At 42.2% G+C, this 21,691-nt stretch overlaps 1 protein-coding gene across 3 annotated transcripts in view; it reads left to right on the plus strand.

The window, feature by feature from the left end:
• The window catches only part of sema5ba (sema domain, seven thrombospondin repeats (type 1 and type 1-like), transmembrane domain (TM) and short cytoplasmic domain, (semaphorin) 5Ba), a 211,110-nt gene extending 194,861 nt beyond the window's left edge, over positions 1-16,249 (plus strand). For 2 of the 3 annotated variants that reach the window (XM_069662947.1, XM_069662946.1), the window contains 7 exons: positions 323-535; positions 5,317-5,487; positions 7,907-7,981; positions 8,488-8,625; positions 10,318-10,362; positions 11,345-11,550; positions 13,518-16,249. In XM_069662947.1, coding sequence (XP_069519048.1) covers positions 323-535; positions 5,317-5,487; positions 7,907-7,981; positions 8,488-8,625; positions 10,318-10,362; positions 11,345-11,550; positions 13,518-13,694 — 1,025 coding nt within the window. In that variant the 3' untranslated portion in view covers positions 13,695-16,249. The remainder of the gene's footprint in view (positions 1-322; positions 536-5,316; positions 5,488-7,906; positions 7,982-8,487; positions 8,626-10,317; positions 10,363-11,344; positions 11,551-13,517) is intronic. The other variant, XM_069662948.1, reaches the window with a different exon arrangement.
• The last annotated feature ends 5,442 nt before the right edge of the window (positions 16,250-21,691 follow it).

Genomic DNA, 21,691 nt, shown 5'->3' on the forward strand with positions numbered 1-21,691 from the left:
CACTGAATCGATTACCTGTCTCCCCCTGTCAGCCTCCTTGGGGGGGCGCATCGACTCTGACAAACAGATGAAACACCGACAGCAGGAACCTGTGAGATGCATGAGAGACACTGATAGAGTTTGAGAGAAGGACACAGAAATACGCCTGCTGGCAAAGTCATATACACGGTGTGACTTACACAAGAATCTGCATGCTTCATATCTCTGCAAATCCTTTAAACTCTCAATCTGACAGCACGGCATATATTTCTGTGACTTCTATTTAACCTGGAACTGTTTTTATTTCCATTTTTTTTTTACCCGCTCTTACTTCTCTCTGCAGCCCTCGTCGAGGAGCTCCTGAAGACACCCGTCGTAAGAGTACCGGGCGCAGGCTGGTCATCGTGGGAGTCCTGGTCGAGCTGCTCTCAGAGTTGTGCCAAAGGTTACCGCACACGTCGAAGATCCTGTTCCGGACCGGAGGGGAAGAGTGCGCCCGTCGCATGCCGAGGCTCCCCGGTGGACTACCAGGACTGCAACGTCCAAGCATGTCCTGGTAAGTAAAAAAACAGCACATACCTTGCAAACAGGACTGAATTTATTCATGCGTACATCCCAAGGGCCAATTGTTTCTTGTTTTTAATCGCAAAAAGTCTTTAGTTCATTAGTTCTGATTTACTTCTCAATAACGGGACCGAATCGGTAAACACACAGAAAACACTGTAATTTCAAGATGCATTTTGCTTTTAAATTACTTTAATTGACTTGCATTGATTTGAACGCCTTATGTTGTGTTTTTTTATTTCTTTGTGGGAGTCTTCTGAGAGCAGAAAACCAGTGTTACATGTAAGGGCGCACAATCTCTGCTGAGTTAAAATCTGATGGATTAGTGTTAACAAAAGTTTCAGTTTGCGATAGACTATGACTATGATTTTTTGCCAATATGCCGATTTCGTTTTTCCCCACCTCATTGCAGAGAACTTATAGTCTCCCCTGTAGTGGAATTAATATCATGCCTACTCTTATTGTAGTGGCCCACTGGCATATTCCTGAGATGGGCGATTAAATTTGCAGTGTTTAAATGAATGAGACTTGACCCCTCCTCACATGACCGACGCTGAGCACAACCTTGCGGTCCATTTCGGACACTTTGAAAAACTGCAATATCGCAGACATCTTGCACCCTTCTTCACTCGTGACGAAAGAGGGGCGGTGCACATAGTTTTATCGGCTGAAAATATTGGCAGAAAAATGACATATCTGCCAACGCCGTTATGTCATTTTTAAGCCATAACCTGCAGATACCGATAACGTGCCAATAAAATCGTGCATCCCTATACTAAATCGTCAAAAAAATCACTTCTTTAAAATAAAATGATAGATAAAAATAACTTTTAATGCCACACTATGAACCTGTTTGACCTTAAAATAACAGCTTTGAAATCATTTCTTGATGGTACTGACTTGTAGTAGGGCGAAAAAGGGCCTCTTTCATTCTCACTTCACAGCCTGAACACCTGTTCTGGCACTTTGTAACTTGTGTTGAGTACGAGTGAAGTGCAGTGCAGCTTTCTGGCAGAAAAGCCCTGAAGGCAAACACCTCCCATTACCAGTCTTAGCTTGGTATTCTCCGAGCAAACATCATGGCAGCGCTGAAGACCAAAGAGCATGTTGAAAAAGAGAGATTGACAGAGCAAGAGGCCAGACAAGATTAGCTTTCAGACTGGCTTTAGTCCTTGGCCAAAGAGTGAATTGCACTCCTAAACTGCAGGGGCACCAAGGCACAAAAATACCAATTCTTAGAAAATATTGGGTTAAATAAATGGGCATTACTGTTGGATTTGAGAACAATCTGATCATCCACAGTATGCAGAGAAGTGCAGTCACTTCAACTGTAATGCAGGAAGTAACAAACACTTGAATAGAGTGCAGATAAAGTCAGTTATTGGCCCGGTTCTACCGTCCTCAGTATATTATGGGTTCATAAAGAAGAGACGGGCAAACTGAGAGACAGAAATGGAGACAGAGAGAGAGCGAGGTCAACGGTGGTAGTAAAAGACTGCTGAGTGGATCATTAGCTTCATTAGCTAATGGTCACCAGCAGCTGCAGCAGTGCATCGAGAGTCCTCGGACAAATGAAGTTATCTATTTCAACGTCCTCATCAAAGCGTAATCAGCTGACCTAGAACTCTGCTGACCAGAGACTACTGCACTGACAGGCTACGCTTATTAAACCAGACTGGGGACAGGCACACACACACACACACATAACAGCTGGCATTAGAGCGAGGTCTGAACTCCTCTTAAGTGCTCGTCTTACATATTCATGACTGGTACCTTATGAATTTAAGATTTATGACTGGTTGGTGCAAAGCTGATAGAATTCCTGTCGTGTATTTAAACGTCAGTTGTCGGTATCTACATCAAATCCTTAAGGGTTGACTTAGCAACTAACACATGTAACCTAAGGCAGCCCAGGAGAGGCGGCCTCGGTTACCTCCCACTGGTAGGTAGCCAATCAGAAAGCTTTTTGCGATGAGTGTCACGTGTACGGCTGGTCTCAGCGCGCCTGTCCCGGGCAGACTCGCAGGTGAGAAGGACAAGGCCGGTGACAAAAGAGAGAGTGAGTGCAAAATAGTAATTGATGATGAGATTAGAGAGAGGATGGAGGCAATATAGATTGCCGGGGAGATTGAAATGAATCTTGTGCTAGTGTGTGTGCGAGGCAAGCAGGTGTGTGTGTGTGTGTGTGTGTGTCTGAGAGAGAGAGAGAGAGAGAAAAGTCAGGGAGACTTTGAGTCAGTTGGCAACTTAGTTAGAATTCAATTATAAGTTTCATTGTTAGAACTTTTGACCCGTCCTTTAAGTTCATTTATTTAGAAACTTAATTTCCAAGCATGATGTCAAATGAACAAGACTTTCTCTTTCTACTAAATAAATATCTTCTATAAGTTTCTAAGCTTTTAAAATAATTAAAGTGATCATCTCGAAGATTTCCATTTCAATAAATGTCTGTTAAGTCTCTATCTATTGGCGAATGAGGTAATGCAATGGTGATTGAGCCTATGGCCCACGGATGAAAGCCTTTGCATTTGCAGTATTACAGACTGGGTGTCACAAGCAGCGCTCAGTTAGTGATGCGTTTTCCATCAGCCAGCAGTGGTTGGTCTGCCAGAGAGGGTAGGCGGAGCTAAGCGGCTGCCTTTCCGGTCTCTGCAGGTGTTGCAAGTAAACAGTAATCTACTATGGCTGAACAAACAAAGAAAAGATGGATGACTACAGATACAACTTCAAAAATAAGATCACTACACCACAGAGCTGTTTGTAAGTCTTTGTTTCCTGAAGCACAAACCTTATCCATCCCGAGTTGGACTTTCAGGTCTGCATTAGCAAAATGTAACTGAGTGGCAAGTCTTCAGGTGGTAAACAACTACTTAAAAGAAGCAGTCTTTCAAAGCAAGCCTAAGTCCAGGTCAAGTCTCAGCTTTTTCTAGAAAGTTTGAGTGAAGCCTCATGTCAGTTAAGACAACCTCAAGTCAAGTATTTGGTTTTTAAAATAAGTCAAAAGTGAAGCATCAAAACATTCAAGATTTAATTCGATCCTCTTCAAGTACAAGTCAAGTCTCATGTCTTAAGTCAGTTGGAGTCAATCCTCAAGTCAAAACCATAGCAAGTGCAAGTTGTGAGAGAAGTCAAATCCTGCCTTCTGTCTGTTAGTTATATCGTTCCAGAAAGTTATTGCAGCTCTCCCAAGAAATTTTGCTCCACTTCAAATGAAAGCCAGCAGCGCATGAAGGTTGAGAATTTTCCCCTTGGACTTCATATTTCTGACCATAGGAGGACAGGCAGACAGTAAGAGAGTCATAAAAACAGTGTGTCAGTCAGGTAGCCAGTGGTTTGTTCGGTAATTCAGTGAGTCAGACACTCAGCCAGTCATCCTCGTAAACAGCCAGTTAGTCAAAGAGTCCGTCAGGCAGAGCGGTGGCAGTCTGTGAAGGCTAGTCAGAGTTAAGTGGTCACAGCCTGCTTCACTCTGTGTCACACTAATCCACTCAGCTAATGGAGTTTTCTGCAGCACTGCGATGTTACCTGGCAACAACGCCTCTCTCGGCCAGTCGGACGGACATCAGCCAGTCAACCAGCCAGTCAATTAGTAAGTCACGCGCATGTAATTCGATCGGATGAAATGTTAACAGTCCCCATGGGAGGACAAAGTCAACAGTCAGACAGGACAAAGCAAAGACATGGTGGGATATGATCAGGAAGAGGACATAACCCCATATGGTCAGTTATTCCAACAGTTGGGCAAAGGAGAACAATTAATAATCAATTAATCAACAGACAGAATCTCCTTTTGGCTTCTATTGTTTTAAGTCAACCTGCAGGGCTCCAATCGGTTGGACGTATCACCTTGTAAGAGAGATCTGCACAAGCTCTACATATTTAAAATACATGAAGGCGTCCAGGTGGTGCAACAACCATTAAATAAGGATTAAAATCAATTTACATGCAGCATTGGGGTCGATCCAGCTGGTGCATCAAGCCCCTGGGGTTCACAAATAAACACTAATAAGACAGAACAAATATAAACAAGCAGGAGTTCAAAATTTCAGAGTCACGTCACGAGTAAGCAAATTACAAGTTAAGATTTATGTCTCCAAATACTGACCATTATAATGACGTTGTTTGTATTTAAAGTGTTTTCACATACGGGGACGCAAACAGGTTTGAGCTATAAAAGCTGAGAACATTGTGCGGATAAATAAAACAGGGTAAGGGGGACCGGGTTACAAATATATCATGGCTAACCCAGCTTCAAATCAAAAGGGGAAATTTGCAAAAGCAGAGAAGCTGGCATCTCTGTTCAGACCTGAAACCAAGTCCTTCCAATTGGTCAAATATTTAATGATACAGAAGTAGGACCTGTAAAAGGTTTTCCGGCAGCTGAACATATTTAGTATTTGTTCTGGCATTAAAGTTTTGTCTAAGGAGTCAAGTGTAAAGGTCGTGTCCTCATTTTAAGGACTCAATTAAGTCATTTTCAAGTCTGCAGTTCTTAAGACTATAATTAGTTACATATAATTGCTTTAATAAAAGATAAAAAAGGAGAGAGCTCTGGCTATTGTTGATTTGTTAAAACAAATGAATAAAAAACAAGGTAAGCCCAAATGAATACTGAACAGAATGAGGTCTTTCAGCTTGCTTGTGTTAAACAGAGAGATCTGATCCTTCAAAGTGTGTTTTGTCTGGTAGACAGGATATAATTTGCCTCATTATATTAAAAAAGACAGTGTTGTAATGGTTATATAACGGTTGCTATGTGTCTGTGTGTTGCAGTTAATGGTGCCTGGGCCTGCTGGTCATCCTGGTCTCAGTGCTCAGTAGGTTGCGGTGGTGGCCACTACCAACGCACACGCTCCTGCAACAGCCCTGCACCTGCTAATGGAGGGGACATCTGCATAGGACTACACACCGAGGAGGCCCTGTGTAACACACACACTTGCGATGGTAAGGTCACACAAAAAAATCAGAATCCAACTCTGTCATGCCACCACCGCTTGAGGTCCTTTCATCAACACCCCCAGGCAGGCAATCATCTCCCACATTTCATTTCAGTGTCGTCCCCTCGGCTAAATTGCTTCTTTCATCTTTTGCTAATGACTAAACCAGGTCGAAGATATATAAAAAGATAAACAGAGCCATGCTCAGCAAACAACCCGTCCACCCACAGTGTCGTTTCCTGCTGTGCTGCTGGAGCTCTGAACGCCATGGCAACTTCTTTTGGAAAGGTTTAAAACAGATCCTCTTTATGTTGTCGTTCTGAAAATATGGGTAACTTACATAAACTATCTGAAGGTTTGAATGCTCCTCGCACACAAGTGCTTACTTGTATCTTATACCTACAAAGAAAACAAATAATTACAGTATTCAGTCCATGTCCACCAAGTTTTGAAGTCAAATTAGCAGTAAATTAGTTTCTTTTTAAAAATTTGCCTTTATTAGATAAGACAGTGAAGAGTCACAGGACATATGGGGAAGAGAGAGTGGGGATGACGTGCATCAAAGGGCCACGAGTCAGACCTGCGGCTGATGTGTCTAGGACATTTCCTCTGTACATGGGGCCCCCGCTCGACCAAGCTAAACCGGCTCCCCAGCAGCAACATTATAAATTGATTTAAAGTTCATAAGTGCCAAACAGGGTTAAAGTCATTAAATCAAAATGACAAAAAACACCATTGTCTCCCTCCCTCCCCGTGACATTAGCCATCCTCTGTAGTCATTGATCTTCGTTTAGGATGCAAAGATTCCTGACGACAGTCAATATTTAATATTCTGACACACCTGTCTTCAAGGTGTATCGGGTAACATTTTCAGCTTCCTCAGAGCTCAGATGAAAAGAAGTTTGTGCTGCTCCAAGCCTCGACAATTACACTTCAAACATTTCAGAAGCAATAAGTTGTGTCTTATCACTCTGGGTCAGCGCTTTCGCAGACCGACCTGTAAGTCAAACTGAAAGATCCATCATCAGTTTCTGTGTGATCATTGAATCTTGTACATTACCATGACTGAGCTGTTATCAGTTAGCAATGTTCAAACATAATTGCTTACACTTATTTCACTATGAATCAAGTTTATTTTATCTCCGATGTAGATGCAGATCTTGAACCAAGATAAATAAAAGCAGAACTATTAATATACCTCAAGAGTTAAGTGAGGAAATATGTTTCTATATCCATTTGCAGGCAAATTCTCCAATTATACCTCTATAATGTGTAATGTAAGATAAAGAAAAAAACTAATAGAAATCAAACAAAACAACAAACTTGCAGAAGTTAAGCTGAAATAAAACTGGATGTCTTAATGGCTTTTTTTCCTCTTTAATTTGGAGCTTAGCCTTGTTTCCCCCAAAGTCTCACACCATGGGATGATGAGATGTGAGATGTATAACAACGCCCTCTGTTTCCCCCCCCTACTTTCATTCTGCAACCACAAGGACATTGAAATATTCATGAGAGATCTGCCTGCTAATCCAAGAGGAGGGGAAAAAAATGTCCAGCATCACAACTCTCACAAGGGTTCAGCCTGATTCTAGAGTTTAATCTCAAACAGCCTCCAACGGTTTCTCACCACATTGTGATTTTCATTATTAATTATGCTGGAAAACAAACATTGCGTGGACAAATAACGTCTGTGGTGTTCATGCATGTGTTTCAAAGTATGAGTCCGCTCGTGTGTGTGTGTGTACAGCAGTGCCTTGTAGTTCAGATGATTCCAGCCTGAATTAAATAGCAGTTCTCCCCTTTCCCGAGCTGCTTTTCATTTCGAATCAGCCCAACTGTCATTCACAGAGAGAGTAGCGCTTACAGTCAGCCTCCCTGGTAATTACAGACAAAGAAAGGTAAATGGCTTTTTGTCTTTTTTTTCCTCCCTTCGCCGAGATGCTAATCAGCGTTCTTTATCAGGTTAATGTTTTCCTGTTTGACGCGGACCAAAACGTCCCATCAGGCTTGTGCCAATCGACTGTCAGCTAACAACCTCTCCATCCCCAATCCGTCTACTCATCCGTTCCTTTATTGACCGGTTCAACATCAGTCATTTTTCAGGGTCCTCCTGGTGCCGCCGTCCTATCTGTGTGCGTAATTAGAAGCAAGCTGGCTGTCAGTCACGGGGATATTTGATGCCCCTGTCGCAGGTCATTTGATTAAAGTCTCCAGCAGTAATAGAGGACAGCAGGAAGGACTGTCGAGACAGAATACTAACAAGGAGCCTCAGGCCTAATGGCGTTTCCTCTGACTCAACAGTACAATCACGCAGGTTGTCTGGGTGACAAAAATAAATGGGAATAAATGAAGCAATTAAAGTGGGCTGTGGTGATGCACGGTTATTAAACACGGTTTGAGGTGGTCGGTGTGTTTTGTGTGTCTAGATGGTTGTGTGGCAAGAAGGGAGCAGATGGTGGAGACTGAGCAGCCTGTCGGTGAGCACCAGACTGATAGGAAAGGTAAAAAGAGGCCCGTCCTCTGCCTCTACTCGAGCCTTCTCTGCCAAAACTGCACACTTGAGAGCACCCTGAATAACAATCCAGCTTTTTCATCAGCCTTTCATCGTGGTAGCCTGTGCTCCCTCCACTCTGGTGCTTTTAAATACAGGGTGAAAAGAGTGGAGCAAGTGCATGGTTCAAAGGGAGAAGCTGAGAGTTGGGAGTTTTCTCTTTCCTCTTGGGTCGAAGTCTTTGTTTACTTCTCGGTCGCCTGCTGCGGGGAAACGGCACTAAAGCTTGGCTCAGGAGACAAACATCTCCGCAATGCACTAAACAAACTCTCCATGGGTTTACTCTTCCAGTCCTGTTTACATCACAAACACTTTTTTGGGTGTGTTTGGCTGAAGTTTATTGGCCGCGGGTGATGACAGCTTGGGTGGGCGCGTTTGGTTTCCAGGCCGTCCGAGTTTGATGTGGCCCTGTGATTGTCTGGGGTTTGTATTGAATGCTCTTTCTTCTGTGTTTAGGTGGCTGGATGGCCTGGTCGCTGTGGTCAGCCTGTGATGATTCGGGCTTGCAGATGAGGAGTCGAGTGTGTGGTGCTCAGGGAAACATCCCCTGTGTAGGGAACAGCACTCAGCGCAGAGACTGCAATGAAATACCCGGTGAGTCAGTCAGCGCACAGATACAAACGGCAGCGAACTCCTTTAAAGTCGTCTTGATCAGGTCGAGGTCGGCCTTTCAAACGTTTGTTGAATCGATGTCCTTTTGCTGGAACTCAAAAAAGTCAACCGGTGTCCTTTGCAGCCTTGAATATATTAAAACACACTGCTTGCTTTTTACTTCTGTTTTTCCTGCTGTTAAGTTTCCCTTGTCACAAAAAAATTATACAAAACTTTTTGTTTTGTGGAAGGCAGAGTGCACGATATGCCGGCACTTCAAGTGGTTTGACACTCTTTGCCTTCTCACTAAAAGGTTACAGATTTTTCTGAAGGTCTACAAATATTAGTAAATAGTTAAAAAAAAACGTATATAGTTAAATAATAAACTTAATATTCACTTAACAATCATGACATGCCCAAATGTATTAAATTAAAACCACTTTTGTTTTCTATTTTAGTTTGCTTATCGTTACATTTGACAACAGAAAGTAGCGTATTATTGTGATATCATAATAATCAATATTTTGCCAATGAAGTTTGGAAAAAATAACCCATCATCTTGCCCTTCAATCTGCTAACCACATTATAAACTATAATAATAATTTCCGCACCCGCTTTTTTACGACTTTGTCATCCATTTGCAGATTGATAAGCTTTCCTGAAACACCTTGTTGCCTTTAGTCTCCAGGAGGTCTGACTGTCCAATTTTGGGGGATCATCAGTCCTCCATTAGGCTAGTTCTTTATAGTCAGTTCAACAGCTTGGGACACAGCTTGTCTATTATACAGACAGAACACAGCTTCATAGTCATTTAGCATCATGATTGTTCATCCTCATTCACCAGCATGTCCGTACACACATAGCATAAATTGTTTGTATGTAGTAGACATCCTCTTCCCGCACTCAGTCATTTGCTTCTGTTAATTAACCATAATTAAGTCCACCAGAATCCAGCATTTAGCGGTTGACCCTGTTAGCCTCGGCGTACCTTGTTATGCTGGTGATGGTCTCAAAAAGTTTCTCCAGAACTGATCTTTCATGGCCTGCCAGCGCTTGCCTCTCCACGCGCAGAATCCCTAATGAGTCCAGACGAAGGCCATTAATATTAATGAATTGTCACAACACCAAATCACATCTAATTTTATTGCAAATTTCAATGAGGCGATGGATGGATTTGTTAAGGTCACTTGCAGAGGGGAGGCGGCTGTGAGGGAGCTGAAAATTTAGGCCAAAAAAAAATTAATCAGGAGATGTGGAACTGAAATTAAATCTGCTCACGCAAACACATAAACCCTCTTTGCTCTCGTCTTCCTTCCTTCAACGATCTGTGGGGGGGCAGGACGACATGTAGCTGTAAATTATTGTCCTGCCGTCAGATGTCTCCAACAGCAACTAGGGAGGTTAAATCTGACGGAGCAGAACTGTTTTCTCACTAAACAATCCATTTTTCTAAAGCAAGTTTAAGAATTCACCGATGCAAAAACGCTCTCCACGGACCATTTATGCAATATGTTCAATGACATTTCAATTTTTCATTCACTGTTTTTGTTTCTGCATGTGTCAACTCCCCTGATGTTACAGTCAAAGGTTGTCCCGTTTTGAAGGCTGTCTCTGCAGGGACAGTGTGTGTGCATGTGCGTGTGTTTGTGTGCATGCCTGTGTTTGTCTGACCCTGTGTTCCTCTCCTCTCTGCAGTCATTCTCCCTGCATCTGGTTTTGATAAGGACCAACAGTGTGGAGGTAAGTGGATAAGCAGCTGCCTTCACTTTGTGTCTGTGTGCATGTTGAGGTTTGCCCCTGAATGTTTCTACAGATGTCTGTCCATGGTGTGTGTTCTCATGCATTATATGTGCATTTCCATGGGAGTGTTTATTTTATTCTTGTGCACAAGTCTTACATCAATCATGAGGAAGAAACACTGTACACTGTGATGCACCTCGAGCAAGCCAGAAGTTGTTCCACTACTGGAGAATACCAAACTGACACATTCAGGACAGTAATTGTACTTCCTGTGTCATGTGCAATGGCTAACCCACATTAAAAGTTTGTCTTTATAACCTAAATATTACTGATATACATTGATGGTATACTGATATACAGAAAATGCAAATATTTGGGTTCTTGAGATATTTGCTCCAGAAATAAGGGGTCGTGGGAAATTGGCCTTTATCTGACAGCGACCAAAATGCAAACCTGCTTGCTTATTTTAAAGACAGTATCTTATGCACCGCCGTCTCCAGAGCTGTTCAGGTTGGTAAGTTGTTTTAGTTGGAAGACCAAGAAGTTAATTTTAGTTCATTCTGGTTCTATTACATCATAAGAAGAGACCCAACTCTCATTGTCAGGTGTCACTGTATGAGCTAAGCTCAGTCACACACACTTGGTTTAAAAAATTAACCATTTATGAAAGGGGAATAAACTCTTAGAAGGGGTTCTGAAACAATTCAAGAATCAAAGAAGCAGCAAGGACTCGGCTTGGAAACTAAGCCCTCATTTCCACAGGCAAGAACAATATGTTTTAGTTACATTAACCAAATAAAAAAGCTTGTGTAGGGATGAGATTTTCCTGGTGGATGAAGCTGATACAGCAAACAACATTGGTATGAGCATATTAGTGATATTGTATTTAATATTGTTGCCTCTTACACCTGTATGAATAATAAAATGTTATTTTGCAAGGCAAGTTGTCAGTAACAGTCCACCTGTCTTCTTCATTTCCCAGCATTCACCTCCATCCACCTAATTGCCACTGGTGTTTCCTGTTTCCTCGGGGCGGGCCTGCTGTCCTTCCTGATCTACGTCTACTGTCAGCGTTTCCATAAGCCTTCGCAGGAGTCTGCCATCATTCATCCCACCACCCCCAACCACCTCAACTACAAGGGCAACACTACGCCAAAGAATGAGAAGTACACGCCCATGGAGTTCAAGGTACGTGATCCGAGGAATGCTGTGTATCTGCGTTTTTAAATATCATTTTTATAAAGGTTATACAAATGGAAATAGTATATTGTGCTTGATTTTACACAAATTCCCAAAGATACACAATGCAAATGTGGAAGATTCAAGGGCAATGCATGTGATTCATGTTTTATTTAGAGCATTTATTCATGCATTTGTCTCAAAAGAGCACCGGCCACAAAAGATGAATTACAGTTCATTTTTATTCCTCCTTTCTGTTATACAGAACCTTTAGGCTTTAAGCCTTCCTACCTCCCCAGAAACCAGGTCCTTATTAATGGGCCCCATTAGCTTTCGAAAGCATTAGTCAGTCCTCGACCTCCCACTGCTATCGGCCTTTTGTGCACTCACATTTACAGAGAAACTATTTTCACCAGAGACTCATAGTGCACTTTTGTATGCTATTCTTTTGTTGTGCTCACCAACTTATTGTTGATCCCCTAGATAATAAAATGTTTCAAAGATATTTGAACATCTCATCTGACGAATGACACATGAATTTTTTTTACCACAAATTTTGACACTTGTGTTGTTGCATCTCCAACTCCACTGTCTCCACTTAAGTCTCATACCTGCTTGTGGTGAATGATGGGCAGGGATAATGCATCGGGAAGTGACAACACAACTCAAGTGAACTTTAACTGCTTCCTCAATAACAATGATGTCATAAGGGTTAGTTAAGATTGAGTCTGAACCTGAAAATTTCACAAAAAGCCAGAGACAAAAAATAGGGGCATGGAGTTAAGAAGCTGACGTTAAAAGGTTCAGTAGCCGTGACCAAACCGTTACATTCGTGCACAAAATACTGGTAAACTTCTTTTAACCTTGGTAGACTACGGTTTACCTCACAATGATTTGGGCAGAAGGGAAAATAAGTGCCACCGTGCTCGCCAAGTATTTGTAAAATCCTCTCTCATTGTGTTTTAAATTCCTGTGGAGTGTTTTGGAAACCTATGAGCCTTGAGTTATTTATATAATATTCAAACTTTCTTTTTAATTTTATTCTCCTTTTATTTGGTCTGAGCGTGGCCTCTGTCTGACTTCAGTCCTGTGCCAGCAGGGATTCATGTTAACCTTTTTTTTCTCCAATGTAACAATATCTAAGATCCTACCAAAGCATGACAGTAACATGGTGTCAAACCACAGTGACCTGGCCCTGTGTTTTCGATTGTGTCAGCCGTCTGACACTTGTCATGCTTGCTGTTATTGTTGTTGCTGGTGGACACGGTGCTGACAGCCATCGTGTTGCTGAGAGCCTGAACTCATTAGCTTTAATGACCAGAAGGGGCCAGACTCTGTCGGTTGTGTGGCCGCTGTCACCGTGTACCACTACAGCAATGTTTATCCAGCAGGTTCCCTGTCCTCCAGGCCAATTTATGATGCCCAGCGTTGTGTATTTCACCGACTCTAACCTGATTATCTTCCTGCCTCGGTCCCCAGAGCTGTTCAGATGGATTACATTAGTCTAATGCTTCCCCTGGAAAGTGTTTCACCTTATGTTCGGCTTTTACCAGACACTCAGCAATTGCATTAGAATAAAATGTGGGTTTTAGACTTGTTTTTATTTAAGAGGCCTGCAGTGCATTCCCGCCATCTCATAAATTAGTGTATTGAGTATGCTTGACGTGAACTAAATTAAATTTATTAAATTGGTTTGCTTTAGTTATGAATACACTCACAGCATGCAAGCTAGAACCCAGAGGCCAGTGGAGGTATTTGACTCTCCTGCAAGCAAGAATTACTGAGATTATTTTTACATCCTACAGAAAACAGAAAACATGATGTCCACACTGCCAAAAAAAAAATCATCTTGACAAGTCTATTTTGCCTTCAATTGAGTCCCCAAAACTTTTTCAAAATAACAGAAAATATCTTCCAGTGCAGGAAAATGAAAAAATCTTTAAATCTTCCCTTTTTTCTCTGCTGTGTTATTTCAGACACTGAACAAGAACAACCTGCTGCCAGATGAAAGATCAAACTTCTACCCAACACCGCTTCAGCAAACAAACGTCTACACGACCACCTACTATCCCACAGCGCTCGGAAAATTTGACTACCAGCCCAACTCCTCCCCTTCGCCATGCAGGACCTACAACAACAGTAACAACAGCTGAGACTTGCCCCACAGCTCTCCAAACCCCCCTGCCAACGCCCAAAAACTGACACCACCCCAATGCCATGGTGACATAACTGAACCGACATGAACTGAAATGTTTCTCAGATCTCGGACAGGTTCCTGTATTCTCCATCGCCCCTCTCCTCGCTCCTGTTGTCTCTTCCGCATGGTTGGGTTTGTTTCTTCAATGGCGATTGTGGAACTTTCCATCAGGGGATGTGGGTTTGGATAACAAGGCCCGTGCTCTGGTGCAGTCAGCGACTTATGCAACCAGCTCGAGTTGTGTTTTTGTAAGGGCCTGACTAGGTAAAGTCAACTCAGAGGTTCATGTGGGGAAAACTCGTGGAGAAGAAGTCATGGATTTACACACATAGTTGTGACCAGAACACTTCAGCACAGGTGCTGATTCGAGCAACCACAATTCCGGAGAAAGACATAAAATAATATGTAATAATTTCTCTGAATCTGGGTCACCATTTCACGCCTCTCCATTACAAACCACATTGTCAGCCTGTAATGAACTTTGAATCCCTCGACAACAAAGCAGTTACTGAGAACAAACAGCGCATATTGTTATGTCCTTGCCACACGGCGCAGTGGGACACAACAACAACAAAAGGGAGAACTCAATGAGGTCGATGATAAAGTAAATTAGAGATCAATATCAGCTTATTTGTTAGGGACGGATGCACGCCCTCCATTGTTCGCATTTCACGCGACGGAAAGATAACAACCTCGGAGTTGATTACGTTTTTGGACTTCTTTTAGGAAGAGTCACAACGCTACACGTCAGCCTGAGTAGGGGGACATTCTCTAAACCTGCTCATTATCGGAGTCACAAGCCTTTTACGGACAAGGACGTTGATAAAGTCAGAGAAAGGGGGATTGTGGGAAGCGGTCTGAACTGTACATAAAGCTTTGGGAATGCCTTGGGTGCCTGTATGCAATAGAGGGCAGGGGCGAGATTTCTCTTCTTTTTTCTTTTGTTTCTTCGAACAACAATAAAGACTTCTGAAAGGGAATTAATTGATTCTCCAATTGATTCTCCAATAGATGCATTGATTCTACTGAGTGCTTAATAGCTCAGTGGTCATATCAAATATGACCAGTGTGCTGAACAACTGGATTGGGTTTTATATGATGGTAGAATAAGCTAGTAGACTGGCACTTGTTCTTTTTTAATGTTTGTTTTTTAAGATGTTTGTTTTATTCACAGACAAGCCGTAGCATAGGAGGAAATATTTTGTTTAATAAGATATAGCTGATAATCCGTGTTTCTCTAATTTCACTTCACTGAATGACAGCATTCCTTTGTTTTGTTGATTTTCATACGTTTGGTAACCATGGCATCTTCAACACATGAAATGTTAACACAAAGAGAAAATAATAAAAATTGTTGATATGGTTTTTTAATGAACGACTGTAACAAACGCATCCATTGGCCCTGCTTGAAAAGAAAAAAAAACAAAAAACGAAATCATGCTTGCGTAGAAGTTTGCCTGTGTGAAGATCAGTACGAGTGCATGTGTGTGTGGATGTGCGTACATGAAAAAACGTGTACTCCATTACAGCGTGTCTGTATGCCTGATTGAACAAAGGGGGGTTGCTGTATTTTGTACAATGTAAATGCTTTCATACATATAACTATATATGAGGAGGTCTGTGAAGGCGGTCTGTTTGTGCGTTTTTTTTCCACATTCTGTCGCCGACACTCCAGGCGTTCTACTGTTTTTCTATATTTCATGTACGAGATGTTAATCATTGTAAGTTAAAGCATCCTCGCGCCTCTGGTTCCTGCAGAGGTGAAGCAGACATATTTATAGTCAAAGCTTGGTTTATAAAGGGCATTTTCACAGCTATATTTTATTATTATTGCCTGATCGATGAATGCTAACCCAGCAATGCTTTTCAGTTCAGCTACTGTACATGCACGAGATGAGAGCTCTATCTGTATATAGGAGCAACAGCCTTGTGCAGCCCATTTAATGACCCTGCAGAGGAGCGTGTAAATGTATCTGTATATTGTATAGCTAACACTGTTTGTTTAAAAAAAGCCTTATAGTTGTTTAAAAAAAGTGCAGCAGCTAAGTACACACCAACCATGAGGTTTGTTTGGGGACAGAGCTCCACAATGTGACCGACCGCCTGTGGCTTCTGACCTTTCCCAGCTGCTCAAACATCAAATTTCCAGAGACACGTGAACCCTGACTCAGTGTAGCAATGATTATATCAGAGTTTCAAATAATACAGACGGCAAAATAGGCACATATAACGGACAAATGAATTATAGAAGTCATTTAATAAAAGCCTCTATTGGCCTCGTCTGAAAGCCAGTCATCTGATTGGTCAAATTTTGAGCTCTGTCCCCTGCGATGTGAGGCTCTGTGCCCTTCTATGCAACTTACCAGGTGTACTGTTAGACCTGTCATGTAGACTGTAATCACTGCCTTTTAGACACTGTGAATTTTTGGTACCCTATATTTTTGTATATTGTACATTATAAAAGGATAATAAACCTTGATGCCAACACAACAGTTTGACAAGTGGGCTCTCTCACACTCAGAAATAATCGCCACTAAAAAAAACGAATGATGTCACACTAAGGTTGACCTATGGTACCCATGTTAATCAAATGGTTAAAAAATCCTGTAAGATATTTGTGTACAATTGTGTCATTTTTAATTTTGAGCATTTTTTGAGCATTTGAGTTAAAGCAAAAATCAATTATTTGAGAGCGGGATTGCCCTTGACATTTTAATACCAAAATCTAATCAGTTAATCTTTGAGTGTAAGTGGACGCTCCTGCCAAATTTGAAGAAATTCCCTCCAGGCTTCCTGAGTAATTATGTTCGCAAGAAATGGGACGAACGGACAGTCAGATCATCCAGAAACATGATGCCTCAAGCCAAAGCTGTTGTCAGCTTGGAAGCAACAATAAACTACCAGGCCTATTTCAGTAGATTTATCCTTTACCAACAGCAGACCAATAGAGCCACACTCTGAGGATGCTAAAGTAAGACCTCTCTCCAGAATGCATCCTCTCCCTTCATCCCCAGGACAAATGATTGCGGTGCTGGAAACTTTCCTTGTATGAGAAGAGGGGAGATGGATGGAACAAACGAGCCAAGTAGTCAGGGTGTGTCCAGCAGAGAGCCCGTGGATCACTGCTGGTGCCAGTGGCCTAGACACCAGCGCTTTATCATCGCACTACAATGATTCTGCTGCTGTGCAGAAAATCAAGATCAAAGCTGGAGAACAGCTTCTGTCACACAGAACAGGAAAAGTCTGTAAATAAAATCTGATAAAACATTCTGTGTACACTCAGTCTTTAGCCCTCACATAAATAACTGAGTGCACTGTTTGTATTTTGCTCTGGAGCAACTATATCATTGGTTGTCAGAATAGAAGCAGCCCACTCTTCATCCCCTAAAACAAACACACACACACACACACACACACACACACAGCCGCCCATGCTTTCACATATCCCTGCTGTATACGTCCTTCTCATTCGGTCCAATGCAGCCCTGGCTGTACCTCTCAATTAGAGAGCAGCCTCTCTGCAGTTTTATTAATGGTCGCAGTGAAAGCATTAATCAGTTGGTATTCTGCTGACAGACAGATGCTGTGATCGGCACTCTGGCTGGCGGCCAAGAGAAGGTTGCAACGAGGAGACTGAGGGTTGGAGGAGGCCGCTCGGATAAGATGCTAGAGGACTCGGGGAGAAGACAGTGGCGAAGGAAGTGGGAAGGACATGCACTCTTATTTATAATTCAACATCGGCGACAGTGAGGAATGACAGTAACACTGGAGGAAAACTCCAGCTTCAGTTTTGCGTTGATCGCTGATATTAATAAGTAGTTTTGTTGAAACAGAGATAGCAGCTCTGTGAAAAATTACTCAGCATCTCAGCAAACGGAGCACTGCACTGCAAGTCACATTCATCATGAGTAATCTTGAAAATGATTGGCTACCGGAAACTATTGTTTACAACGTTGTTAACATTTACAAGGATGGAAGTTTAAGTGCCTTTTTTAAAAGATTTGGATGTGGCAAGTTCCACTAAGTCATTATTTGTGCTTATTAAATAACTAATTAGCCATTAATTTGAGCTTTTAGGAAGTTTTCAGTTACAGAAAATCACTTTGATTGATGCACTTCTTCGGTGGCCGACCAACACTCTGCAACGCTCCAAAAGATTTCCATTAGAAGAAACAGCCGGGCTGGAACGAACACAGCCCCCGAAAACCACCAGAGATCAGCACCTGAAAAGGGACACCAGTAGTTGGTTTCCATCAGTTAAATCCTGCTACAAAACAGAGCTGAGCCTGACTAAGATAGCAGGTCATCAAACTAGGCATGGACTGCCTCAAGTAGGCAAAGACACAAATGGTTTGCTATCATATCTGAACGAGAGAATATTCATGGGTCTGGTTTCACCAACGCGAGAAAACACAAATGAGGTGCGGTCGAACATGCATGAACGCAAGGCAAATATTCACCTTGGTCTTCGCCTGAACAACCTTTACAATAAATCATTTAAAGTGAGTAGTGACTTCTCGCACAGCTTCATCTACTTTCAAGGTTTCATGGAGAAAAGAAAAGTCAAAACACTTGCAGCATTTGTGGTATAAAGGAAAACTTTGTTCGCCTCACGGCTTTCATCAGGGTCATCCATAAATGTGATTTTGCCAGAGCAACAGTAGTCCATTGTTGATCTAAGAAAACTCAAACACTCTGAGCATCCCGCATTGATCACAGTTGCATAATATGACCAGCTGATGTTTATTCCATGTTTTTGTGTTTACAGAACGAGCAGCCGGTTGCCGTTGATGTCATTGTGCATTGTCCCAGGCAGCGGGCCGCAGACAGACGTGTCTGTGTTCTGGTACATTGAGGCAGGATGGGCAGATCACACAGCGTCTGAAGTTGCAGCCAGGAAATGCTCTCATCTTCTGGTGGGACCAAGACTTTGTCACGTCTGCCATCACAGCTCTCCTTCCTCCTCTGAAGGAAAACGGAGTAATTGTTTGAAGTGATTCTTCAGCTTAGCATTAATCCACTGGCCAGTTCTTCTGTGTGTACAAGTGTGGTCTGAACAGAGGCTGTCTGGAAGGAACTCTAAGGAAATTGGTTGTATTAGAAATGTAATCAAAGGAGTCAAGAAGCAGCCAAAGTGCAATCTGTTGTAGAAAAACAAATCGAGGTGTCGATAGAGGTCTGTCCCTCTAATCTGATGCTGTTGTTGTTTCATTCAATGACCAACAAATCAAGCAGACACTCAGACACCTTCCCTCTCAACTCTGCCTGGGGATGCCTTTACAAAGACTGTGACTGTACGACTAAGAGTGGACACATTAGATCATAATAATGTGGAAGAAGAAGAAACAACTGGATTTCTTCAAGGACTTGGTTCATTCCAGCAAAGTCTTCCTGAGAAAACTCTTCACCTTCTCAAATATTACTCCACAATATCTTCAGCACATTACACATATGGGCTGCTGTTCTCAGTAGGTGTATTTAAGTTATATAATATAACACAAATTGTATTTGTACTTAAAGTACTTAAACCTCATGTCTGTGATTGTATTTTATGCTATTTTATACTTCACATTTCAAACTGAAATATTGTACTTGTGCTCTCCAACTTTAAAAAAAGAACCTCCTCACATCAGTATATTTAGCTTCTGTATAAATGTTTAAAAACTCTTCAGGTCCCAGACAACACCAAGATTCCTCTCAAGAAATTTCTTCCTAAGGTTTCCAAACCGTCAGTGCATCATGACGTGCAACTAGGGATGCACGATATTAGATTTTTTGCCGATATCCGATATGCCGATATTTTTTTCCCGCACACCTAATTGCAGAGATCATCAACTCTCTTCTGTATTGGAATTAACGTACAGTATAATGGTGACACTCTTATCACATTTGTTACAACGGTCGGGGTGACGGGTCTTGAGATGGTTAATCAAGTTTGTAGTGTTGAAAGGCTTTGGCTCCTCCTCGCATCACCGAAGCTGAGCAGACATTGTAAATAGCAGTTTTGATATCTATTTTGGACTCTTTGAAAAACGTCCACACCACGGACATTTTGGCTTCTAACTCTCTCACGCTGCAGGTAGACACACGTGACGTCATCACGCTGCGCCGCGCAGGTCTTCTTCGCGCCGGGGACATTGCGCCGAGGTCGGGCATTTAATCAAGTATGCAGCAGCCCATTATTTTATCGGTTAATTATATCGGCGGATATCAGCATGTTGGCCGATATCCGATAGTTCATTTTTAAGCCAATATCGGCCGATACCGATAACGTGCCGATAATTTTGTGCATCCCTACGTGCAATGCACTACATTTCATGACATGCAATGCTTGTCAACCATCCAAAAATGCCAATACCAATTTAAGAATGTTAGTCAGGCGTGTCCATGAGTTGTTGGCATCAAATGACACAATGCTACATGATGCATACTGGGTGTGTTACATATAATCTGCATGCGTCACAACATGCTCACTGAATCTTTTATGGGTGGTGCACATGGTGTCAACTGTACGGGCACCATGCTGGAGTGCAGCATTCAGCTTAACAACACATCCACAGTACAGTATATTCTGTTTTTAATCAAACAACAGCAAAACTAAGACTCAAATCTGTAAACCAGCCCAAAAAAAGGGGGTTGTGAAACCAGCTCTCAGAGGTCATAAGGTCATGTAGTTGAGAGAAAAGTTTGGATGCTCTCCTTGCGTTTCCTTTTAAGTAGGACAGGACTGGTTAATGGTGCCACGACTTAACCCCGGCTGACAAAGAGAGATGAGAGGAAGAGCCTGAGCAGGCAGTGATAGAGGGTCCTCCCCTCCTCCTAATAAAGCGCAGAGGAGACACCAAACGATGTTAAATCACCTCCAACGCCTTCCTCTCATACAGAGCCGAGCCTCCACATTTGGCTGTTAAAGTAGCCTCAACACAGAGAGGGGGGTTGTTTCCAAGGAGCTCATTTAACGAACATTGGGGTTTATGGTAGTTTTCGCCGCACAGAGCTTGAGTGAGCCATTTGCGTTTTTATTCAATCTACTTAACCAGCTGACGGGGGTTGTAAAGGCTGGCAGCCGCACTGAGTGGAAGCGATATTGATGACAGTGTCGTAAATAAAACTGCTGATGGTATGGAAATATTGATGGGGACAAGGGTACCTCTGACTGTGAAGCAAGGTAACGTAACCTCGCTGCTCCTCCTGCATCTTGAGGAGCTGTCAGAATCATGTAAAGGAGCAGACGGCTGCTCAATCATTTTCACACTCATACATTAAGTTTATACTCTGATTGCTCTTGTGAGTCCATAAGGCTTAGTGCTCGCTTTAGCCATTAGATATTTTGCTCTAAAAACGCACTCAAGCCTTCAGTGAATGCCCCTTGATTTATATAAAAACCTCTGCTGTGGCAGGTTTGTGTGGGGATATGAACCCCTGAACCCAGTAGCTACTTTCACTTCAGCTATGCAGAAAATAGGACCACACAATGCAGCTATATACATAAAAATCAGCAATAAAGATTGAGTGTAGCCTCATGTGGAAACAAACAGGCTAGAGGAAATAGCTAGTATAGTGTCCCCTGAGCTTTGATGCAAAGATACCAAGCGGACCAAACTGTTTTTGTGGGACATATAGTCACATTTATGAGGAGGTGCATGTCAGGCTGCAGCGTAGATTGAATGGAGAATTATAAATCAGGCTTTATTATATCCAACACACACCAATAGAAACCATTTATTCTCACATTTGCTTTAAAGTCTTAGATGTAACAAGTTGTTCCATGTGAATTATTTATACAGCCTGAGGCTTTGATTTTTACAATGCACTTTGAGCTTACGCCTGTACATGGACCTGAATGTGAAGCATGGGAATTTAAACTGCTTAAACAACGAAAACAGGGAACATGGGTATTAGAGTTTCAAAAAAATGAGAAAGTGACAAAGCAAGTGCAAAGCGGTTGCAGGC

The sequence above is a fragment of the Semicossyphus pulcher genome, unplaced genomic scaffold (assembly GCF_022749685.1).
Source record: "Semicossyphus pulcher isolate SPU_LCO1_2020_fin unplaced genomic scaffold, fSemPul1.0.p SCAF_15, whole genome shotgun sequence".
Classification (NCBI taxonomy): Eukaryota; Metazoa; Chordata; class Actinopteri; order Labriformes; family Labridae; genus Semicossyphus; species Semicossyphus pulcher.